The sequence below is a fragment of the Malus domestica genome, chromosome 01, assembly GCF_042453785.1.
Source record: "Malus domestica chromosome 01, GDT2T_hap1".
In the NCBI taxonomy this organism is placed as follows: domain Eukaryota; kingdom Viridiplantae; phylum Streptophyta; class Magnoliopsida; order Rosales; family Rosaceae; genus Malus; species Malus domestica.
In genome coordinates, this window is record NC_091661.1 from 25,893,201 (window position 1) to 25,916,117 (window position 22,917).

Here is a 22,917-nt window from a genome sequence, read left to right on the forward strand (position 1 = left end):
TACTTTGGGTTATGGTTATCACAAGGCTATTTCTGAGATTTCGGAGGCCTTGTGCGAAATTATTTAAAAGGCCACTGCTTAAGATAGTATTAAAAAAAGTAAAACAATGTATTGATGTTAGAAAACAATCACTTAAATCAAAATAAACTTTAGCACTCACCGATTACAAGTTTACAAATGTCATTAATTATAAGTAAAAAAGCTACAAACATAACCTTCACTAGATAATCAAAAGCAGTTCAATCTTAAACAACCAAACATGAAAAAAAAAAACTCAAAACTCTAACTTTAAAGTTCACTTGAATATATAATATAATAAAATTGGAAAACTATCATTTTTTAGGATGTTATTATTGACAATCAGAATATCTCATTGCACTATAAATTTTTATATTGAGTGAGATGCTAATGATACTAAATTTGTAGACAAAATTTTGTAAATTAAATGACATATAAGTTGATAATTGGATTATTATTTAATGATTGATAAACATGATTATTTCCTATTGGTGACTCATCATTTAGTTCACAAATTTAGTCTCCCTAGCATTACCCTTTTATATTTAGAAATGAAAAAAATTTACTCTTATAAGGAATGCATAATGAGATTTTAAAATACTAACAAAAATAATTTTCTAAATATATAGCATCATTACATAACATTAGATGACAAAAATTTTAGGAGCCCTTTCAAATTTAGAGCCCTATGCAACTGCATCCCCCCCCCCCAAAAAAGGGCCCCCTCTGAGTTATTATAAACTTAAAAAAGTTGCTATAATTCTATATAGAGTCTAAATTTTAATTATTTTTCCAAAATTACTATTTTTAAAATATAATGGAAAAGATAAGATTTTGGAAAAGACGAACCTGGCTGGCCTTGTCATGCCCTTTTGTCATTCACAAAGACAGTACGATGACTGCGCAAACGCAATAATTTTCTAGGGAAGGTGTTTTCAAATTAATTAAATTCCCAATAATGGACTGTATGTAATTTTGTATTGTTCTTTCAACAAGCGAGAACAACAAAGACTCATCCAACTAACGAGGAGCTTTTGGCCAAAAAAAAAAAAAAAACTAACAAGGAGGAGCCTTGTCCGACCAGATAATCGTATCTCATCACACTTTAAAGCAAAACTAAGCATAATTTAGAAGAAAGTGTAATGTTATATAGATGATAAATTTATTCATCAAATAACGTGATAATGTTTAATTGATTTAACTTAAGTGCAGTTTAAACGATATATATTACTAATATTAAATGAGTTCACATATACACTGAAGCATCATTTGGGAAACATATTTTACCAATAAATTGGCCAGTCTAACATCATTGTTTCTTGGGAACTTTAACGAAAAGCTCCCGGTACTGTTCACTTTAACGAAAAACCATATTTTTACACTAAAAAGTCAATCCTGGTACTATTCACTTTACCCTTTATTTTGTCCTTATCATTAAAACTCAAACTTTTCAAGCCCTTTTCATTAGTTTTCCTTTGTTTATTAGCTTTGAGAATTTCACTAGTTGTGTCTATAAATTGGGGAAAAAATGGAAGAGAAGAAAAGAAGTATTTAGACAAAATGAACCAAGCCCAGCCCAAATAGACCCTTAAAAACCCCAAAGTCAACCAACCCAGCCCACTAACTTCGGATTATGTCAAAGCAAACCGGCCCAATCCAATAGCTCTATTTTTTTTTTAACAAACGATATTATCTACACTAAAGAGATGAGGTGGGTTTAGCTTCACAATGAGCCTGCAATAGTATGGTTCAAATTCGCCTTTGAGAGAATCAAACCTAAAACCTCTCACTTATAAGTAAAAAAGAATATCACTAGACCGTACCACTCCATTTAATTAACTGCTTTATCAAACCAATAAAATAATAAAAAATTAAGACTTTAGAAAGACATCGAAACGTCACCGTTGCGTACCACCTATTTATTGGTTTCCCTCGCACCTTTGGCTCTTTTCTGGCAACGCGCCTATGCCAAAAACATGGCCACGCGATCCTTATGGAGAGCCACGAAGCTCGCGCTGTCGGCGACCGCCCTCATCGGCGGCGGTGCGGCGGCGGCGGATGTCGCCACCTCCGACGACCCCGCCATGACTTACAAGCTCTACAGCACTGTTCCCCCACGCCTTGTTCGCGGCGCCGTGACAGCCGCTGCCATCGCCTTCGGTAAGTCCCACTCCGCCTCATAACCTCTGCGTTTTCTCCAAGCAATGTCAATTCTAGGGTTTAGGGCTTACAATACGTCGCCGTTTCGAAGTTGAAATCATTCAATCGAGCATTAATAACTCAGCTTTAGCTTAATTAATCCGATTTGTTAAATTTAAGTGAAAATTCGATTCTAATGGAGTTCCGAAATTGCTTGTATGTAATCAGATTATGAGTACTCACTGTTGGGGCTTCCTGAAGGAAGCAATGAGAGGGAAAAAGCTAAGCATGAAGTTCACCTCAGGTCTGCGCTTAAACTTCAAGAATTGTGTTTCAAAAATGGAGGAATATATATCAAGCTCGGTCAGCATCTCGGGCAGCTGGTAAGCTTTCGAATTCAAATTTGAAATGATCAATCAGAATTCGGAAGAGTATGGGAGCTGATTATTTTTTCGTTAATTCGATTTTATACAGGAATACTTGGTACCTCAAGAGTATGTCCAGACAATGAGGGAGTCCATGTTGAACAAATGTCCGGTTTCTTCGTACGAACAAGTGCATGAAGTCATCAAAAAAGAGCTCGGAGATAGTCCCGATAAAGTATGTGATATTGGTTGTAGGGGTTTATGATTAAGCTCTCGCAAATGCTCGATATTTTATTAGCTTACTTATAGGTTTTGATCATTATTTTCTTTGATGAATGCAGATATTTTCTGAATTTGATCCTGTTCCAATAGCAAGTGCTTCCCTTGCACAAGTCCATATTGCTCGCGATCACAATGGCGAAAAAGTGGCTGTGAAGGTCACCGTTGTCAATTTTATAAGGGTTTTACTGCTAGGTGCAATCAAGTAGTCGTTTGGATTTATTCAACTTTTAAAACATGCATCTTTCTTATCAGAATTTTCTTTCTTGGCCCAAATAATTTTCAATTTTCAGGTTCAGCACACTCACATGACAGATACTGCAGCTGCGGACTGTGCTACTGTGAACTTTATTGTGAACACCCTGCACCAGATTTTTCCTTCTTTTGATTACAGGTAGTTCTAGGAAACCTGTTGTACCTGTTTATTTTCTTGTCTAGTTACTAGTTGACAAGATAATGAACACCATGCTAATCTTACTGACAAGCAGATATGTTATGGTACTAATTGCTGTATTTTCATTCTTGCTTTCATGAACAGGTGGTTGATTGAGGAGATGCGGGAAAGTTTACCCAAGGTAATTTGTTTCAATTTCTCTAACCCTTGATTGGCTTCTTCATAACCTTGTAGAAATATACGTCTACAATATGTCTAATTGTCTATTAGTAACTTTTATATGTCCATAAATTCTTTTTGGCACAAAATGTTTGTTTCCTTCCTTATATGCCACTGTAGCGATAGAAAAACACGTGGAGTTTGGACCTTAGCTTGACGCGTGTAATAATTCTCTATCATACAAATATGTGCTGCGTAGTAGTTTCAACTTTCAATAGATGTGTTGTCATTTGTTTGCATGTGATTGTGGAAATCAGGAACTGGATTTTATAAACGAGGCCAAGAACAGTGAGAAATGCTTGGAAAACTTTCAGAAGTTCTCTCCTCATATTGCAGCTTATGTATATGCGCCAAAGGTGTATTGGAGTTTAAGTACCTCAAAGTTATTGACCATGGAATACATAGATGGTGCACAAGTAAATGATGTGAAGACCATCAAAAGACTCGGAATGCGCCCTGATGAAGTTGCAAGGCTAGTAAGTCCATGAGTTACATGTCATGTTTTTACAATCTATGTTAGACAATCATGTTGTAAAAATACTGATTGCCCATTTAAAACTACATACTCTTTCTTCTAAACAATCCCATTGACCATAAGTTGACCACAGAAGTAGGTCCGTAATATGACTGCATACTGATTTTATTTTATTTTTGAGAATAGACTGCATATTGATTTGACTGCAAATGAATTAAGATTTTAGGACATTGGAACCACAACTTTGGGTCTATGGTTTAAGGTTGCGGCTAAAACATAGACTGTCCACAAAGGCTGGTTTTGGATGCCTGTTCCCTTGTGTGATTCATTATTTGTTTACGTGTTAAGGATATCAAACAATGGACCACAAAAAGGAAAATAACTTATGCTTCATCTCCCCTCCCTTATAAAGATGTGTAATTTAGCGAGAAAAAAAGAAGTAAGATTGGATGTACTTTTTGCAGGTTAGTGAATCTTTTGCAGAAATGATGTTCAAACACGGGTTTGTGCATTGTGACCCCCATGCTGCCAACTTGTTAGTTCGTCCTCGGCCTGGTAGTGGAAAGAGCTTTCTAGGTGAGAAACTACTTTGTTGTAGAGGCTATCATTTGAGAATTTTTATAGTAGTGGCTATCATTTGAGAATTTTTATAGTACTTTGCTTTCTATGGTAACCACAACTAGAAGTAAACCATGACCTAGTTCTATGGTATTATGATATTCAACTCCATTTGTTTGAGAGCTAGTTGGCCGGTCATCTTCATGATATCTTATCATGCTATGCTTGTGGGTCACAAGGATGATTGTAATGCTGCTGATAAACTGTTTGGTAGTATATTTGTGTATTTCTCAATCATATTTGGGGTCTTCAAGACTCACTGTTGTGCATAAGGTGCCACAAGTTGCTGTGTACTTGTGGTCGTAATAGTAAAGCACAATATATGCAGACCTTCAAGACTCACTTAATTATTTTCCCTGACTTCTCATGTACAGGAAAGAAAGAACCACAATTGATACTTCTAGACCATGGTCTGTATAAAGTTCTTGACTCCGAGACCAGAACTAACTATGCTGCACTATGGAAGGTACACCATTGCTTTTCTTGAGTTAGTTTTCTTCCATATTGTAGCAACTTACTTTGCTGCATTCTCTAAGTTATTATGATTGTTGCAGGCATTGATTTTTTCTGATGCCAATGCAATAAAAGAATATAGTGCAAAATTAGGTGCTGGAGAGGACTTGTATGCATTATTTGCAGGGATTCTTACCATGAGGCCTTGGGATAGGGTCATTGACCCAGCCATTGATCATTTGATTATACAAGGCACTGAAAGCGACCGTTCCGAACTGCAGGTGAGCTCTTGCAGTTATATAAGAGCTTTTGCCTGATTTATATGCTGTTACTGTGTTGCTGATAAGTTCTTTTGTGTATTGGGACTTTTTTCACTGACCAAAAGCGACTTACTTTGGAGCGTTGCACTTGCAATTAAGTTCTTTTGTTATGTGATTGATGTTGTTGGTATATAATCATACTTTACTTCTCTCACTGCTTGAATGTCCCTCTGTTTCATTTTCAGATGTATGCTTCTCAGTATTTTTCTCAAATCTCACAGCTTTTGAGGAGGTTGCCGCGCGAGATTCTTTTAATGCTGAAGACAAATGATTGTTTGCGATCAGTTAGCAATGCTCTGGTATTGCTTTGCTGTTATTTCTTTTGCTGATACCATTGAAAACCTGGTTATAGTAAGATGAGCATGTTTTTCTTATACTGCTGTTGAATACACGTAGCATTTTTTGCCTTCTGCATAAGCTGTATGTCAAACATCCTTACCATGCACCCATTGAGTTTTAACTATATAGCTTTGTAATCTTAAATTTGTCAAATTATGCGAGTCAGATTTCAGTTGTTGCAGAAAAATTAACTTAAGCATCTATCATAAGGGAGCTGTTTTCTATTTTAAAATTTTTTAATTTTTGAGCTCGAACCTGAAATGCTTCTCAAACAGTTGCAGGTACCTTCTCTTGAGACATTCATGATCATTGGAAGGGTTTCTTCTGAAGCCATCATTGAGGCAAAACTATCACAAAAGAGATCCTTCCTACGTTGGTTGAGTGCTTGGTTAGACAGAATCATATTAGAAGTTCGACTTTTTACAATTCAAGTAGCATTGTGGCTTATACGGGGAAGGAGAGCTTTATCTTGGGAAATCTGAGAAGATACTGCAGAAACACAATTTCTTTGACTTGCGAACTCAGGAAACCCAAAGTTTGGTGAAATTATGGTTACTTCTTTGTTCATTACCCAAAAATGGGCATACACATTCTTTGTCTCCATAGATCAAGCCGCTTCATCTACAAGCGGGGTCTCTGAAAATGGATTGACAGGTGATTTTTTATCGCAACAGAAGGAATAAATGATTTGTATTGTATCTTTTTCGTTTTATACGTAATTATTCTCAATGTCCTCTGGAATCTGATCTATGTTTAGAAACCCTTTGATGGGAGAACTGTATATCGGAAGCAGATTATTTGCTAGAGATATTAGTTACAAACTTATATGCACAGAGAGATTTTAAACTTTTGAACCGATTCTTTCACAAATGAGTTGTACATTACATTCTTATTTGGATAATAAAGCTTCTTGAGTTACTCATATGAGTTATATCTTGACCTCATCCGTATTCTGGTTGTCGAAAACACACATGAACCAGGTGTTCTATGCAGTGTGCCCAAATCCCTTGCTTCACAACATGCTTCTTAAATGCGAAGGCTCCATGGCAAAGGGGTTGTTTGGCTGCAGACTGAGGTAAGCCTCTTGAATGCCTAGCATGCATATGAGTAGTGCTTGGATTTGGCAATGCTAGGATCAGTCGACTCTGTGTGCGCCGAACTTGGTCATTCATGCCTGTGGAGCCCACAAAGCAGGAACGGCCAGAATCAACGCACATACGCGACCGATCTTAGCACAGTAGCAGTCCGCATCCTAACATTGACCATGTCCATTGCTGGAATAAGTGGTTGGTTTTATTTAATTTTCAGCAGTGTCCATGTTATTTAGGAATGGTAACTATAGGGAATGGATGGGAATAAATGCCACTTCTGATAGTAGTTGGTTTATTAATTCCGGTAGGTGTTATTGCCTTATTACCCCCTTTTCCAATCGTTTCCAATCGTTGTCCTAGCGACTAAACTTCAACTAAACTATTGTCAATTGCTACTTTTCTTTGCTTATAAATTTTTTGGTTGAGTGTGAATTATAGACCCTTTTGGATTGTGAACATTGGCAACAAGAAGTGCACACTTTTGCTTCACCCTTCCATGGAAGTGTAACCTCCAAAGAAAACGACCGCAACTTTGATCGGTCCATGCTATACTTAGGTCAGTTGGAATTGCTTTGGTAGGAAACACTTTTCCTTATTTATGTCAGGCACTGCTAGAAGGGTTTTTCAGTATTTGAAAGCGCTTTTAGTCATTCCTACGATTTCCAATTCGGACCCTGGTTGTTTCCGTCTAACATTTATGATTTCCCTAGCAGAGAAGTACAAGGTCAGTGCTTGGTAGATATCGTACGTTGGGTATTGAAATCTTTGTTTGGTTGATAGTTGGTATTTGTTTGAAATTGAATATTACAACTAGATACCCAAGTCCCCATAAAAAAAACAGATGATAGTAAAGAAGATGAAACAAGTCATAAATGGGAAGGGCTGGATGGTCGGCCAAGTTTGGTGGCCTATTTGGTATTTACCAGCTTCACCTTCTTTTACGTACCTACGTCAGATTGCTTTTATTTTTCATTGTTATGAGATTTCTTCTAACTATAAGCATTTTTTGACAACTAAAATCGCTATTGAATGTGTTCTGGCTCTTAAAAGCACTTTCTAAAAAAGTATGGGCTCATAAGTGTTTTTAAAATGACTGGAAGGGTTATAGGTAGAAGTGCCTTTAGGTTTCAAAAACATTTGAAGTGCGTTTTGGAAGAAACATCAGTTATATACTTTTTGCCAGAAGCATTTGAAGTGTTTCTCCTAAACTCACTTGCATTTTTATTAAGGATTAGTTTCAAAAACACTTTTATCAAAAGTGCGTTAAGTTATTTTAAAAGTACTTTTTAATTTAGTTAAAGGCTATATCCTAAAGTGTTGGCCTGCCTCTATAAATAATAAAATAGGTGAAATCATATTAACACACTAATTAGCAAACAATGAGAAGCTTTCATCTTAATAATGCAAGTTTGTGTTGTTTGCAATGCTCTATTTTGAGGTTTGTGTAGTTCTTTTTTATAAAAGTCGGTCGAGGAGAATGTATGTAACAAGGATGGGGCAGTGATTTGGAGAGGGAAAGTGACTTGTATGGGCAAATAATTAAGTCTTTTGCCTAACCTTCATGTGAGGGGCAGTGATTTGGAGAGGGAAAGTGACTTGTATGGGCAAATAAACAAGTGTCATATGAGGGAACTATCTTCCATTTCTATAATTTTGTGGCATAATGTGAATACTAGTCAATTATTTTCGTGAGAAAACTACGCTAAAAACAATAACGGGAAAATATTAGGGAGGGAGAGCTTGAGTTGAAACTTTTTAATTTAAAACTATAGACTTAATTATTTGGTACTCTTTAAAAAGAGCTAGAAGTGTATATCGGTTGTAAAATACTTTAAGTACTTTTTTAACAAGTATATAGGCTCCTTTTAGTCCAAGTTTATACAAAATCCATCTCCGATCAAGAGTCAAAATAAGTATGCTAAAAAGAATCAGGCTTAAATTTAGCCAAAGGTTGGATACCTATACCAAGCCCTCAAGCCCCTCGACAGGCTCCAACGCGTACATTCCAAACTAAAGATTTAGTCGGATGAAAAATATAATTCTACAATATTGTCTTCTTTTTTTATCACAAGATATATATTTAAATGTAATCAAAGTCGAACATCGCCACCCACCTTAGCGGCCAATACATTGGATACCTAACTGGGTTCGAAACGATCCCATTGATACCTAGCACCTTCCTTGGGTTGGTTTGGTATTGCTGTCCTTTAAAAAAAAGAAAACTAATGAAAATGACTTGAAAACTTTGAGTTTTAATGATAAGGATAAAATAAAGGGTAAAGTGAATAGTACAATGATTGATTTTTTAGTGTAAAAATGTGGTTTTTCGTTAAAGTGAACAGTACCATGTGCTTTTCGTTAAAGTTCATTTTAAAAAAAGCTGCTTCTGCTGTGTTGTGAGAATAAGCGGCTGTGAAATAAAGTTGTAGAGTATTTGGTAAACTTTTTTGTAAAAATGTTTTTGAAAAAAAAAAACAGTATTATAGTGTTTGGTGAACTTTTATGTAAAACATATGTGAAAAAAAGCCGGCTTTTCAAAGTTGGGTTTTGCAGCTTCTTGTTTTTGGCTTTTTTTCACCCAAAACTGTGAAAAAAAACTGAAGCTGAATGTTTACCAAATACAAAAAAAAAACTAGGAGCTTTTTTTTATACCAGTTTTTTTCAGAATGATCTCAGTACCAAACCAAGCCTGGGAAACATAAGCACCCACTACATGTGCACCCTCATTACAACATCGGGGAACAACACGAAACACCGTCTTGAGAAGCCAAGATGCCTTCATCGATGCGTCTTGACCGGAGATGACCTAACGGAATTAACCAAGGGCTATGTATAGCCTTCCATGACGGGAGATGGCCTGACGGAATTAACCTTGTTTCTCTTTCTTTGGTTGTAACTCCGTTCCTCCCCACAACGTAATTACCATAACGGTTTTGTCATGACTCATCATGTCGTTACTCCTTTTATATACGAACAGTACAACCCCAAATAAAAAACAAAATTACGAGGAACATTGATTGCGACAACCCACTAATTACATAACATCATTTGCTTGCACCCAGCTGCCCACCAAACCAAACTATTTCAGAGTAAACTCCGAGGTCGTCCTAGTCCTCCTCCTGCTCTTTACTCTTCCTACCAATTCCTCGTATTCTTCCTCCTCTTCTCCCTCCTCGTACATTCCCGTGCTTTTAGAGAGAGGGAGAGAGATGGTCGGACCGGCAAGGCCCTTGTTTGTTCTGTTCGGATCCTCCATTGTTCAGATGAGCTACGACGTCGGCGGTTGGGGCGCAATTCTTGCCGATATCTACTCTCGTAGAGTTCTGTCTCTCTCACTCTCCCCACCTTTTTTGTTCTAATTTGGGTCGTCATTTTTCGCTGCGAAAATCAAGAAACAAGTCTAAAGTTGCAATCTTTGGGTTCATTTTGCTGATTGGGTTTGTGATTTTTTGTAGGCAGACATATTGGTGCGTGGTTACTTTGGTTGGAATTCACGGCGTGCTGTAAATGTCCTTGATCAAGTCTTTCCCAAGGTAATTATGCTTTTTTAGCTGAGAAGTTGCTTGTCTTTTCTGTATGTGTTTGTCAAGGAAAAGTAATTTAGTGATTTGAACCCGCCTTTTTAGTCCCTCCACTCGTTGTGAGTGCTACTGCAGAGAAAGATTTTTAAAATATTCGATTTGGAGTGTACACGGTTAAACTTGGAGTGCGAAAATCGCTACCTTTCGAGAATATGGTAAACCAACAAAAATCTTTGTTAAAGAGAAACAAGAGATGGGTTTGTTTGTGTTGAGGAGTAGATTATCTCATTCTCTTTATATTAAAGTAATTTAGAATACCGTCTCGTAAAAAGGAACATGTGTGTCGAAGATTATATTGCTTGTTTGTACTCTTATTCCTTAATAAATGGCATGTTTTTGGGCGTTAATATTATAAGATTGCAAACTTAGATATTTTATTTGTTTATACTTTCATTTAGGCATTTTTTTGGGTCAAATATTTATGCTTCAATAAAGTACACGGTGGTCTGACTCCAATGTTGCATTTGTGTTTTTGTTATAGGATGCCGCTGTAAAACCTTCTTTGGTGATAGTTTATTTTGGTGGTAATGATTCTATGGGGCCTCATCCATCCGGCCTTGGCCCTCATGTCCCGCTTCCTGAATACGTCGAGAACATGAGAAAGATTGCAATTCATCTGAAGGTAGTTTCTTCATCTATGTTAAGATACATGCCTTTGAATTTCTGAACCATCTGTTACATGAATTCCATTTCGGCATCTATTGTTTTTCCTAGGCTCCACCGAAATTGTTGTTTGCATTGTTCGGAAGTAGACATAACGGAATCAACCGTTTATTTAGCATATCACAAGTCTCTAATGCGAATGGAAGCTTAAACAAGTAGCCAAATTTGTTTTCAGGAAACAATAGGGGTCGATTTTTGAACACTTGAGAACGATAATTATCCAGAATCATGTATCTTTTATGTGGTTGCAGTAATTCGATTCTGGTTTTGTTGCATATGTGTTTCCTGTAGGGTCATCCTCAAACAAAAGAATAATGTGCTTGCATATCTAAGTGAAAATATTGATGCATTCTAACACGGTATATTTGATAACCAGAGCCTTTCAGATTCAACGCGGATCATCTTTCTTAGTTGTCCTCCAGTGAATGAGACCTTAATTAATGGAAGCTCAAGGTACTCAGATGCAACTCTTGTGTTTATAGTTAACCTTATCATATGTCTATGGCAGTGTCCCTCATATCATTTTTCTCCTCTTTAAAAGCAGCGGGATTTTCAGTGAGATTATAAGAACCAACGAGTTATGCCAACAGTATTCAGAAGCTTGTATAAAGCTGTGCCAGGAAATCAATGTCCCATTTGTTGATCTTTTCACTGCATGTCAGAGAAAAGATGACTGGAGAAATGCTTGTTTTACGTATGTTAACTTGGCCCTTTCGCTCTCTCATTTTTGTTATCTGTTTTGACATTTGTATCATTTGCTTTAAATCATCAATTTTCCCTGCCTAATATCTTAGCGTCCTCATGTACTGGATAAGTTATATATATACTTCTGAATCATCAATTGCTTAGTCCCCTGATATACCTTGCGTATAATATTTTAGCTAGTATGGTCATATATGTAATATGTAATGGAGCGATGATTTATATAGACGATTAGCCATAACCTGTACGGTTGATTTGCTATTACAAATTTACACATTCATGCATCTTGCATTCTTGCTACATGTTTGCTTTTCAGCACACGTATTCAAGCCCTTGGTTGATTCAGTTGTGAAGATTTTGTTTTTTCAGTTAATAGCTCATACACTAACAAATCCATACATTCGGGAAGAAAACACTTAATATCCTCTCCTCAGATAGGGTTTCCATCCTCCATCCATCGCGAGTAAATGTCTAGATGATTTTTGTCATATGGTAGTCGTTACGAACCAATTCAAAGTAGCGATGAAATACCATGATCACCGTTCAGATATCTCTTTGAGATGTATTCCTTCCGCTTTTTCCCGGAGGAGAGTACGGTGTCATTCTGCATCTTTATACTGAACCCCGCCATTAAAGTAGTTTAGCTTTGAAATAAATCTCTCTTAATTTTTTTAACGTATCTCCGCTTATCTTTTTCCAGAGACGGGATTCATTTTTCAGCAGAAGGGAGCAAAGTAGTGGTGGAAGAGATACTCAAGGTACTGAGAGAAGCTGACTGGAAGCCAAGTTTGCACTGGAAATCAATGCCGATAGAATTTTCAGAGGATTCACCGGATGATCTCGTTGCTGCTGACGGAAAGACAACGTTAAATCCTTCCAGCTGGACTTATTACAGGGAGATTCAGTGGGACTAGTTCGCTGAAGGGGAATGATTTCCGCACTCTTTCTTTTTCCTCTAGCCTTTAGAATCAATTGACAGCAACAAGTGGAGGCAGAAGGACACAAAGGAAGTGCGAAAATCACTACCCTTGCGGAATCGTGTTTCACCGGCGTTCCCATGGTGGAGCTCTGCCATCGAAGGTTGAAGTATGTAATGAAAGCCGAAAATAAAGGAGGGGTTGAAGTATTTTATGCACATTGGTAATTATATTGAGGTATTGGAACCACTGGTGAATACTTTGTTATAACTTCTTTTGTTGAAGCATTGTGAAGTTAATATAAATAGCCCAAAAGATTTATTTAAAACTCAATCATGAAAATTAAAACAAAAACCTAATTTCATTTGTGTTTTTTAGAAAATGGAGTCTAAATAAATAAATTTCGGAAAATATACATAATCTCTATAAAGTTTACTAGAATTCATATCTTTCTTGCTTGGGAGCCTCCCGATATTGGATGGTGAGAGCTTAGGGCGTGTTTACGTATCCGTAATAATCAGAATGTGGAATTGAATTCCGATTCTGACTTCTCCTCATTCCAATTCCTCCTCAATTCAATTCATCTTATTTTCATTACCGTTACGTAAACGTGCCATTAATGTTGATGGTTGGGGGAATTTTCTGCTAATTTGGGTAGGAACAAGTTATTAAGGCAAAGATTTGGAGTTTGTAGTTTGGCCTTAAGCTCACTTTGGACAAAGGTGTCTTTAGACTTATTATTTAGATGGATTAAGTGGGTGCGGTCAACTTGATTAAGCAAAATATGGCACATGATTTTCACCTCTCCATACAATTTTGAGCAGCTGCAAAAATACGATGGGTCAGCTGAAGCTTTATGGATCTGGGGTTGCATTTTCATGATCCTCCTATGTGGATTGGAATGGTGTTGATGGATGATTGCTTAGGAATCTCCAAGGCTCGGTTTTTCTGTTATCATGTTGTTTTATAGTTTTTTTATTTTTATGTTTAATCCCTTATTTTATCTTAATTTTGTTTGGATGTTTAATCCCTTATTTCATCTTAATTTTGTTTGGATGTTTAATCCCTTATTTTATCAAAAAGAGAGAGGACAGAAATGGTGAAACATTTAACATATATATTTTACACTAAGGGAAGATAGGAGTTCGGCTAAACAATACAATGGGCAATCTAATTTGGTACTGAATTCGTCATTTCTGCCTAATATCTCCAAGGCTCGGTTTTTCTGTTACCATGTTGTTTTATAGTTTTTTTTTTTCGCTCAATGTTGTTTCTTAATTTTGTTTGGATGTTTAATCCCTTATTTTATCAAAAAGAGAGAGGGCAGAAATGGTGAAACATTTAACATATATATTTTACTCTAAGAGGAGATAGGAGTTCGGCTAAACAATATAATGGGCAACCTAATTTGATATTGAATTCGCCATCCACAAGATTCGAACTTAAGACATCTTATTTACAAGTGAAGAAGAATATCACCAGACCGTAATACTAAGTGGCACAAACCCACTTGTTATGTTTGTTATTTTATATGTTTTTATTGAAAAAAAAATTAAAAAATCATTTTTAGTTTAACATAAAAAAGGTCAATTTGCGCTACGTGTGCCAAGAGAGAGATTTTTCCACACGAGATGGTACATTATGTGTCCCTATATAAATGATAGATTATGTGTGTTAAAAGGTTAATAACTTAAAAATTAAAAAATTTCACCACTTGTGTAAAAAATTGTGATGGTACACTATCTGTATTTCCGTCACAACTAAAAATCTCTGATGCCAAGAGACTAGATGATAAAATGGTAATGTCTATGACGAGACACGTGGTCATTTAAAAGTTAAAGCCATCTCATTAATGAACATTCTACATAATGGTACACCGCATCACACTGGAGCATTTCATCTCTCAATATTTTTTAGTTTCCCTCCTTTTTATTTTTTGGATCGTCTTCTTCCCTCCCGTTTTGTTTAATCTCTCTCTCTCTCTCTCTCTCTCTCTCTCTCATCGGCCTCAGATTTCACCCCTGAAACAGAGAGCGAAACAACAACCCAGGTAAATACTAGTATTTCTAACTCTATTCTTTAATTCCGCTGCGAATTATGCTCTTGTTTTTATTGGATTTTAGATCATTTTATTTCCGAATTTTTGTCTCGCTATGTGAAGCTGTAGATTCATGGTTGGCCTGATCTGATTCTTGCTTTTGAAGCTAGTGTTAGTTGGATTTATATTTTCGACCAACTGGGTGTTTGTGGGTTTCGTTTCTTTTTTCAGAATTTTCTGTCTTTTCCTAAATTATCTGTACTTCTTCCATGAAATCAATAAGATGGGTTTGTTGCCTGCAACGTGTTTGTCAAAATGCTTCAGAGAGTTCATAACTTGTTGGTATCTGGAATCCTCTCGCTTTGGCAATTGTTGAAATAGGAAATCTTGAATCTGTTGGCTCAATATATCTGTAGAACCCAAATAGGCATTCTAACCCCAAATTTTGGTTTTCAAATACATCCCAAGTACTTATGTCACTGGAATATGGGAAATCCTATTCCGGAGCGGTTCAGATGGTTCAAAGATTTATGCTTTTGCAAAGTCAAAGATCGTTTATTAAACAAGAATGTGACAATTTTATGCCTATGATTTGTTTGTCATTTTGGGTTTTGGTGGCTCGAGAGATGATAAGATTGGAAGGTTCAATTAGTAAGGTTTTTGAAATTGGTCTTTGTTGCTTCAGGAATCTGTTTTGGAGAAGCAGGGGACGTTACAAGGAAAGTGGGATCTTTCCTGAATATGGCTAACTACTATGACATTGATGATATTATTATGGAGCAACAGGTTACTTCCCGTCTCTTCGTATCCTTGAAATCTAAAGTGCATCTGCTACATTTATTTAAATCTGTATTCTAAGCATTATTTCTGTTTCCAAGCAGCTCGTCCCGGTTGTTTTCCATAAAGCAGTAAATGGTGTGGAGATTGATCCTAGTGCTGAAACTGATTATGTAAGTGATCAGAGTGGGTTTGGAGCGGATAGCCTTTGGTGAAAAGGATGTGCTCTTATATCTTCTTGGGTTTGTATTTCAGGTTGAAGCCGGTTCAAAGGTAGAGCTGCCTTTATGGCTTGCTTATGAGTTACACCTCAAACAAGTAGTAAAGATGAAGGTTCCTGCCTGTTTCAATCACAGGTATGATATCATATTATAAGTTCGTTTAACATTTTTAAATGGCCAATTTGGTTTGGGCTGAGTTTAATGGCCAGTTTGGTTCATTCAACAGTTTCTGGCCATGGTCATGGAGATTCATTTTGTTCTCAGGCTCGAAATCTGATATCCGTACATTTCTTGTCTGTGGTATACAAGATATTATGTTTATTCGTCATATCTTTGAATGTGCTTAGTTGCCACTGACCAATTACAATTGCTGCCATTCTGTGGGATGTGTAATTTTAGGAAAGCATGAAGAACAACTCACGTGATTCAAGTTCAAAACTAGCGATAGCTATATATCTAACACTTGTACATTTTTTTTTATCAGAACAAAGCTGGAACTTGGGGCTGATGGTGCAGCAGTAGATTTGAGATCTCGATGTCTATACTTCTATGAATTTGGATGCAAGATAGCACCATTGTGAGTCTCTCTCCTACTGATTTCCTGTATACATAATTCAATCGGTATGTTCTCTTGATGTAATTTATCTTCTAATAGGCACATTTTTAATAAAAATCACTCTTAATGTGGTAGAGGGTTGAGAAAATGGTACATGACAAGGACTCCCATGGATAAACTTGTTTTCACAGTAACTTGTCATGATCTGGTTCTTCGTCAATCTGAAAGAGAAAATAATTCCGCAAGTAATCCAGTTTCTCCAACATTGTGTGTTCATGCTATTAAAAAAATTTCCGGTCATGAAATTAAAACTCCCGTAATTTAGATTAGATTAGAACATCACTGGTAAATGTGACTAATATTTTCTTTATTTTGTGCAATCATTTGGATGGACAGGATTGGTGACAGAGACATGGGATCTTTCCTATTATCTGCATTCAGAACCAGGTACCAGCAAATACTGGCAAAGGCACATAATGCAGCATTTACGGCACCTTCGAAATTGTTGAGTTTCTTAACAAAAGAAGAAACCAACTGTAAGATTTATATTACATTTGTTTTTCTTTTTTTTGGGTTACGCCGGAGGGAATCGAACGCTTGACCTATGTGTATCTCTTTAGTCTGTTTGACACAGAATGTGTTTACAAATTACAATTGCAGTGTATGAGGCGGCTCAATCCTCAATGGCAGCCTTCAAGAAGTGGCGGATCGGCGGCCCCCGATTCGAAAGAGCTTCTGTTCTTGGGAGGAAGAGGAAATCAACTGACTAGTCGATCCATCTTTTTCTGAATCGTTACCTCAGTTTGTAATTTTTCCCGAAATGTATCAGTTCTTATAGTGTTCTCCAAACACCATTTTATAAATTATGAAGTTTATTTCGCGGTCCCTAACTCACGACGGGTAGAAATGGATTGTGTTCGAGCTTACTTATATGTCATGTTTTTATCAATTTACGAGTTTATTGACATGCAAGATGAGAAAAGGCTTTGTATTTTATAAGATCATTTTTAAAATAACTGAAAGCGCATCGTTTTTTATCAGAAGCGTTTTTAATCATTTTAAAACTCATATTATCTTGCTACCCAAACAGCAATTTTCTCCTTTCAACCTTAACCAAACATACTGCTTCTTCTCCCACGTCAAAGACACAAACATACATCTTCACTACCATCACCAGAAACCATCCTCTTCCACCACCATTAGCCCCCCCCGTCCTTCACCCCTCGTCCGTCGAACCCAGCCCCAGTCCCTCCTCTCAATTTCCCACTCCGAGTCTTGTAAGTTAGTCTAACTGGAAGGTGACGAGGGTGCGAATTTCTGACGGCAAAGGCAATGGAAGGAGGAAGATGGATGTTTGGATATGGATTGAAAGTGAGCTGCCTGCTGTTTGGGTAGAAAGATAATATCATTTTGGGTGAGAGTTTGATACGACAGGTGTAAGCATTTTATTGGGCTACATAGGAGAGGCAGTTTACCAGAGGAAAATGATCATCGCCGATCATTTTCCTGAAGATCTTAAGAATCTTATGATTATGATCGTACATCATTGATCAATATGACAGGTTGGCTTGTCCGTCTGAAATTGTTATTTGTCACAATTTTCTTATCGGTGCATATTTGTATATTTGTATATTTACCTTGTCCCCAAAACCCAAAACAGGAAACAACAAACGACAAAACACAGAGCCGACCGATGCGCCCGCATTTTTCACGCACATGACCTCCCGCGATTCATCTTCCGGAGCCGAGTCGAGCATGGACTACTTCAGCCACGAATCCCCAACCAAACGCACCGTTCCGGCCACCGCCGTCTTCGATCAAGACGAGGAAGCCGACGATTCGGAGCTGTGGGACCAGTTCAACCGCAGGTTCAGCGAGGTCCAGTCCTTACTGGATCGCAACCGCTCCCTGATCCAGCAGGTCAACGACAACCATCGGTCTCGGATCGCCGACAACATGGTCAAGAACGTGGCGCTTATCCAGGAGATAAACGGCAACATCTCCAAGGTCGTTTCTCTTTACTCCGACCTCTCATCAAATTTCTCCACCTTCTTTCACCACCACAACGCCTGCAAAAATGCCGAGGACGGCGGTGCCGAGCCCGATAACTAGTGTCGTTTTTCAGTAGAATTTACTCCGATCCCGACCACTTGGAATTTGAGTTGAATCTAATAAATCCCAGCTAGGTTTTTACAGTGTTATTACTGTTCTTATTTTTAAAGTTTATTTTCCCCATCTGGTCAATAAATCAGTGAAATATTAATATTTGGTGTTTAATTTTATGAATTTTTTTTTTTGGAACTGCAAATTTAGCATATATAACGGAAAATACTTAGCTCGTTACACGACATATCCACTTTGTCATGTAAGCATAAACTTTTCTTTTTGTAATTCTAACGAGTTACACATGTACATGCGTCGAGCTACAATTTGCAAACACGGAGTCATTGATCCTTACATGTGAGGAGCGAGATTCGAACTTAGATCAGAAGTTACTGAATCGAAACTCTTTAGTGGTACATGTATCAGTCTTGTGCAACATAAGCATATAGTGGTTGTACAGCTTTTTTACATCTCGTTCGCCGCCCGTTCGCAGCTTGTCTGAAAGGTTAGTGTACACTGTGTGGTTACATTGGAAGTTCGCCGCTGTCGGTGATGACAACCTTGCTCCTAGGTACCCCGTTCGCGTCTCCAACTTCTTCGACTTTGTACACTACGTCCATCCCGGAAATCACCTTGCCAAATACGACGTGCCGCCCATCCAACCTTTCAAGAAAAGCAGAGCGAAATGCAGGCATGTAAGTTTTATAAACATTTCATTCGGATACATGTTCGGTTCCCAAATCGAAATATGCATGCCAAAATCATAACCTAGTTCGGAATCATACGACCGGATTGATCTAGTTTCAGTTCTAGGAAAGGATTGTTCAAATGGTAATTGAGACAAGTCGGCGTTTGGGATAAACAACTTAACAAAATTGGTATCAAAACTACAGGTATTCCAAGAAACGTCGAAAAAGAAACCTACCAATCAGTTTTGACTGTTGTAATGAAGAATTGTGATCCATTGGTGTCTGGCCCAGCATTTGCCATAGAAAGAATACCTGTTTTTCAGGCAGCAAGTCGAATTCAGATAGAGTAGTAATGCATTTCCAACATATACAGTTAAACTTCACTGAAAGGAGAACTTTTGCATGAACAAACTACTCAAATACAAGGCAGATTTTACTTGCCTGACCCTGTGTGCTGTAGTTTGAAGTTTTCATCTGCAAACTTATCACCGTAAATTGACTCACCACCTCGCCCATCACCGAGAGTGAAATCACCTCCCTGTATCATAAAGCTGGGAATAATCCTGTGAAATGTACTGCCCTTGTAGTGAAGAGGCTTCCTACTTGTTCCAGTTCCTTTTTCCCCTGAAACCCGAGAGGCTCACTAAAGTTGAAAACAACACAAAATCTGTAGCTTCCATGCAAATAATCACAAGATTACAGATAAGGGAGCTAAAGTTACTTGTTTACCCGTACAAAGGGCTCGGAAATTCTCTGCATTTACAACAGAAACTTTGGTTAACTCTTTCCATGGCAGTGATATCTCAACAGAAACTTTAGTAGTAGGCTGTGGGGTACCAACCTGTGGTTTTAGGGACTGTTTTTCCAAAGAGACCCATCACAATGCGACCTTAAAGAAAACAAAATATCAATAATTTCAATCAAACACCACTTCTCTGCCAAATAATTTACAACAGCTGAATGCTGATACACAAAACACAAAGTTCTTATATTTAATTTAATCTTATCAATTATCGGAGGAAATTAACGACTACCTTGCTCACAATTAATTGATGAACATGAACAATATCAAGGAAACAACATTTTCTCTGCCAAATAATTTACACCGGCTGATGAAACAAAACACAAACTTCTTAACTTTAATTTAATTGTATCACTTAGTGGAGGAAATTAACAACTAAAAGTTCAATTAAACAACATTTCTCTGCCAAGTAATTTACAAATACAAAGTTCTTAACTTTAACATATTTATAAATTATTGGAAGAAATCAACAAATACCCAGAAAATGTATGCTCATAAATTGATTAAATCGTCAATTAAATTAGCAGATTAAGAATTCATTTCATACCAAAGGGTTTTCCATTTATTTCGATATCGAAGTAACCTTTGTGAGTCACTTGCTCCAAATCGCTTTCCTGCCAAAACACAGAAGCACCCAACAAACGTAAGTAGCTCCGTTGGTTCCCAAAGAAAACTGGCGGGTGAGTTCCCCACCTCACGGAGCTCGCTTTTGACAACATTCGGCTCGTTCAGAGCTCCGTCGCCGCCGAGTCGGGTCTGAAATCGAATCGCAAAACAATTCCTAAAAACAATTCGGAGAGAAGGGAAGATTGCAGAAATTGAGTTATGCAATTGGAAGAGAGAGGTGATGGAGTTTTTACCAGGATGAATACTAAGGCGCCGAAGAGGAGTAGGACCCACAAAAGAGCCGCCGAAAACAGCCTTCTTCCCGTCGTCATCCCGGTCCTTCCTCTGCAGCTGCGGACTTGTCAGCTGAGATGTGAGTCTGTTGACTGTGAGTGGACTCTGTGTGGGCCTGTTGACTGGACTAAATGTTTGTTTGGGCCCAACTAGCAGACATTTTCTCTTTGTTTGTATTTGAGGGATTCCATGGCCGGCCACCCTAGGATGTTATTTGGACACCCTTAACATGTCCAAAAATGTCAATTTCATCCTTTTGGTAATAATTGTACCTCTCACACACTCTTGTTAATTTTTGTCATTAATCTTCTTCGATTTGTTTGATCTGACGATCGAAAATTGAGAGATGTGTGTGAAAAATAAAATCGCACATATTAGTGTGTTATAACCTCTTTTTACTTGGCAGTAACATTATTAATTTGGGGATAAGTTCCGCTTAGGAAAGTTTTTCTACGCATGTTTCCTACCTCTCTCTCTCTCTCATCATCTTGCATCACGTGATTTATACGTAACATTATTCTAATATTCCAAATGAGAGAAACTCTCATGAAATGTGTTATATAAGTTGTTAACATACACAAGAGAGTATGAAAAACGTGATAGGTAAGTTTTTCTCCATAATCAAACTAAATTACTCAGAATTAACGAAATTTTGTAGTGTTATTGACGAAATTTTTAGTTATTAAATATTTCATTGCATTTTTTATCACGAATTTAACGATTAAAAATTCATTACCCCGAAGAATACTAAGAAATCCCATATAATTTAATTATTCGTTAGAAATATTGAATGCAGTGTACCGATAAGGTGTCACTTTTCTTCCCTTGTTTGCAGTTTTCATATGGGAGTGTGGATTTGTCCAATGCTTCCAACTTTAAGTGGATCCAATACCAAGTCATTGTCAACTTCTGCATTGTTCAGATTCTGCCTCTTCCCCATTTATGAGAAAAAGTAATGGTGAAGAGACTCTCTCAACTTTTTATGGACTTTTCATTGTTGAAATATTATATATCGATCGTATTTATGAGAAAAAAATAGTTTAAATATCTTAATTTCATTTTAATTATTTAGAAAAAAAATTGATCTCGACCCAGAAAAAAGATCAAAAATTTTTATGATAAAACCTCACTCTCTTTGATAATTCTATATCTACCGCTCATATTTTTGACAAAATATCTATGAAGAATTTAACTTTTAAGAAAGTCTTAAAATATACGAAATACTATGTACTACGGAGCACCTAAGAATTATTAGATTTATATGTCCAATGTCTTTGTGAATTGGTAGCTGTAATAGGCAGCTTTATCTTGTACCATTGTTATTGTATTCGCACTTGCTACTATAAAATATACTCACACTCACCAATGCTAATATATAAAGAAGGACTTTACATTTTATTTGGTATTTCACAACATTAAGTCAACTTCGTTACTTTAATTCCAAGCATAATATTTTTTATTTTCAAAAAAAGTTTAACCGATAGCTTCATCACGATAATCTACTCTTTCAAAAACTATGAAAACTTACAAAGGTATTTTAGCATTTCAGTAGCCACCATCATATGATTCACAAGTATTAAGAATTTACCCTAAAACATGCCGAATCCATCTCTAGCTAGTTTCCCATGGTGATTCCAATTGCCAAAATTAAATTTACTTTTTATTTTTGTCAAAGTTGAAAAGTCGTATCGAGTTATGTTGTTGTCGTTTTTTCCCCTCCTTTCTTTAATCTGAAGAAGTTGCTTTTAGTTTAATCTGAAGTTTTTTTTTTTTTTTCTTTTTCTAATTTGATGGATGCAATGTTCTAGTTGTTACCTGTTAACGATCCAATTTTTAATTCAACCTGGTTAGGTGTTTACAGGGACGGTGCCACTCTATGGGGCCTTTGTCTCTTTCTAATTGCTCCAAGCAAGATAATGTAGCCTACTTAATTGATGACAAAATTTTGGGAATCTTCATTCTTTTGCGAGAAGAGAGCAAGGATTTTATAGTACTCTAACAATCAAGTCTTTATGTGTAATTTGATTTTTAGAAAAAAAAAATTACTATTTGTAAGGAAAAGGAAGATAGTTTGAAACTAATTTAAGAGAGAGAAGTTTCAAACCCGAGATGCGTGATAGAAATTCAACATTGTCCATTATGATATTAGACCACGTCATTTTCAAATGTTTACCCCGAACCCTAAATAATCAAAAGATTATGTGTGGTTCAACTTGCAAATCCTTCATCATTTTCAAATGTTTATTTTGCTTTGAGCT

General features: G+C 36.8%; 5 protein-coding genes across 10 annotated transcripts; 4 read left to right on the plus strand and 1 right to left on the minus strand.

Moving 5' to 3' along the window:
• The first annotated feature begins 1,951 nt into the window (after positions 1-1,951).
• On the plus strand, positions 1,952-7,205 carry LOC103437264 (putative ABC1 protein At2g40090). Of its 3 annotated transcripts, XR_001790485.3 has the most exons (14): positions 1,952-2,178; positions 2,386-2,540; positions 2,632-2,757; positions 2,864-2,959; positions 3,095-3,195; positions 3,340-3,376; positions 3,672-3,890; positions 4,354-4,465; positions 4,882-4,973; positions 5,062-5,241; positions 5,466-5,579; positions 5,895-6,273; positions 6,600-6,694; positions 7,149-7,205. XR_001790485.3 is itself a non-coding variant. In XM_008375739.4 (12 exons), exons 1-12 carry the CDS (start codon positions 1,995-1,997, stop codon positions 6,099-6,101), a joined length of 1,623 nt encoding a protein of 540 aa, XP_008373961.2. In that variant the 5' UTR covers positions 1,952-1,994; the 3' UTR covers positions 6,102-6,543. The 3 variants fall into 3 exon arrangements, 1 of the variants encoding a protein (XP_008373961.2); XR_011579598.1 differs by lacking the exon at positions 7,149-7,205 and having other exon boundaries at positions 6,600-7,142; XM_008375739.4 differs by lacking the exons at positions 6,600-6,694; positions 7,149-7,205 and having other exon boundaries at positions 5,895-6,543.
• A 2,266-nt stretch (positions 7,206-9,471) lies between these two features.
• On the plus strand, positions 9,472-12,901 carry LOC103437277 (GDSL esterase/lipase CPRD49). Of its 2 annotated transcripts, none has more exons than XM_008375762.4 (6): positions 9,472-10,030; positions 10,166-10,243; positions 10,773-10,913; positions 11,331-11,407; positions 11,499-11,648; positions 12,357-12,901. In XM_008375762.4, the coding sequence occupies exons 1-6, from the start codon at positions 9,920-9,922 to the stop codon at positions 12,568-12,570; spliced, it is 771 nt and encodes a 256-aa protein (XP_008373984.1). In that variant the 5' UTR covers positions 9,472-9,919; the 3' UTR covers positions 12,571-12,901. The 2 variants fall into 2 exon arrangements, with proteins under 2 accessions (XP_008373984.1, XP_008373975.1); XM_008375753.4 differs by having other exon boundaries at positions 9,693-10,030; positions 11,496-11,648.
• A 1,530-nt stretch (positions 12,902-14,431) lies between these two features.
• Positions 14,432-17,055, plus strand: LOC103437292 (DNA replication complex GINS protein PSF3-like). Of its 2 annotated transcripts, XM_029101851.2 has the most exons (8): positions 14,467-14,623; positions 15,297-15,397; positions 15,493-15,561; positions 15,644-15,744; positions 16,094-16,186; positions 16,301-16,410; positions 16,562-16,701; positions 16,826-17,055. In XM_029101851.2, exons 2-7 carry the CDS (start codon positions 15,353-15,355, stop codon positions 16,672-16,674), a joined length of 531 nt encoding a protein of 176 aa, XP_028957684.1. In that variant the 5' UTR covers positions 14,467-14,623; positions 15,297-15,352; the 3' UTR covers positions 16,675-16,701; positions 16,826-17,055. The 2 variants fall into 2 exon arrangements, with proteins under 2 accessions (XP_008373995.2, XP_028957684.1); XM_008375773.4 differs by lacking the exon at positions 16,301-16,410 and having other exon boundaries at positions 14,432-14,623.
• A 189-nt stretch (positions 17,056-17,244) lies between these two features.
• LOC103437302 (protein EARLY FLOWERING 4-like) lies at positions 17,245-18,442 on the plus strand. The gene is made up of 2 exons (XM_008375782.4): positions 17,245-17,727; positions 17,826-18,442. Exons 1-2 carry the CDS (start codon positions 17,721-17,723, stop codon positions 18,275-18,277), a joined length of 459 nt encoding a protein of 152 aa, XP_008374004.1. The 5' UTR covers positions 17,245-17,720; the 3' UTR covers positions 18,278-18,442.
• Positions 18,443-18,497: 55 nt separating this feature from the next.
• On the minus strand, positions 18,498-20,774 carry LOC103437310 (peptidyl-prolyl cis-trans isomerase CYP19-4-like). Of its 2 annotated transcripts, XM_008375790.4 has the most exons (8): positions 20,620-20,774; positions 20,453-20,515; positions 20,307-20,373; positions 19,799-19,846; positions 19,687-19,710; positions 19,399-19,581; positions 19,194-19,269; positions 18,498-18,931 (listed from the first exon to the last, which is right to left on the minus strand). In XM_008375790.4, the coding sequence occupies exons 1-8, from the start codon at positions 20,695-20,697 to the stop codon at positions 18,793-18,795; spliced, it is 678 nt and encodes a 225-aa protein (XP_008374012.2). In that variant the 5' UTR covers positions 20,698-20,774; the 3' UTR covers positions 18,498-18,792. The 2 variants fall into 2 exon arrangements, with proteins under 2 accessions (XP_008374012.2, XP_008374016.2); XM_008375794.4 differs by lacking the exon at positions 20,453-20,515 and having other exon boundaries at positions 20,620-20,753.
• Positions 20,775-22,917: the final 2,143 nt, after the last annotated feature.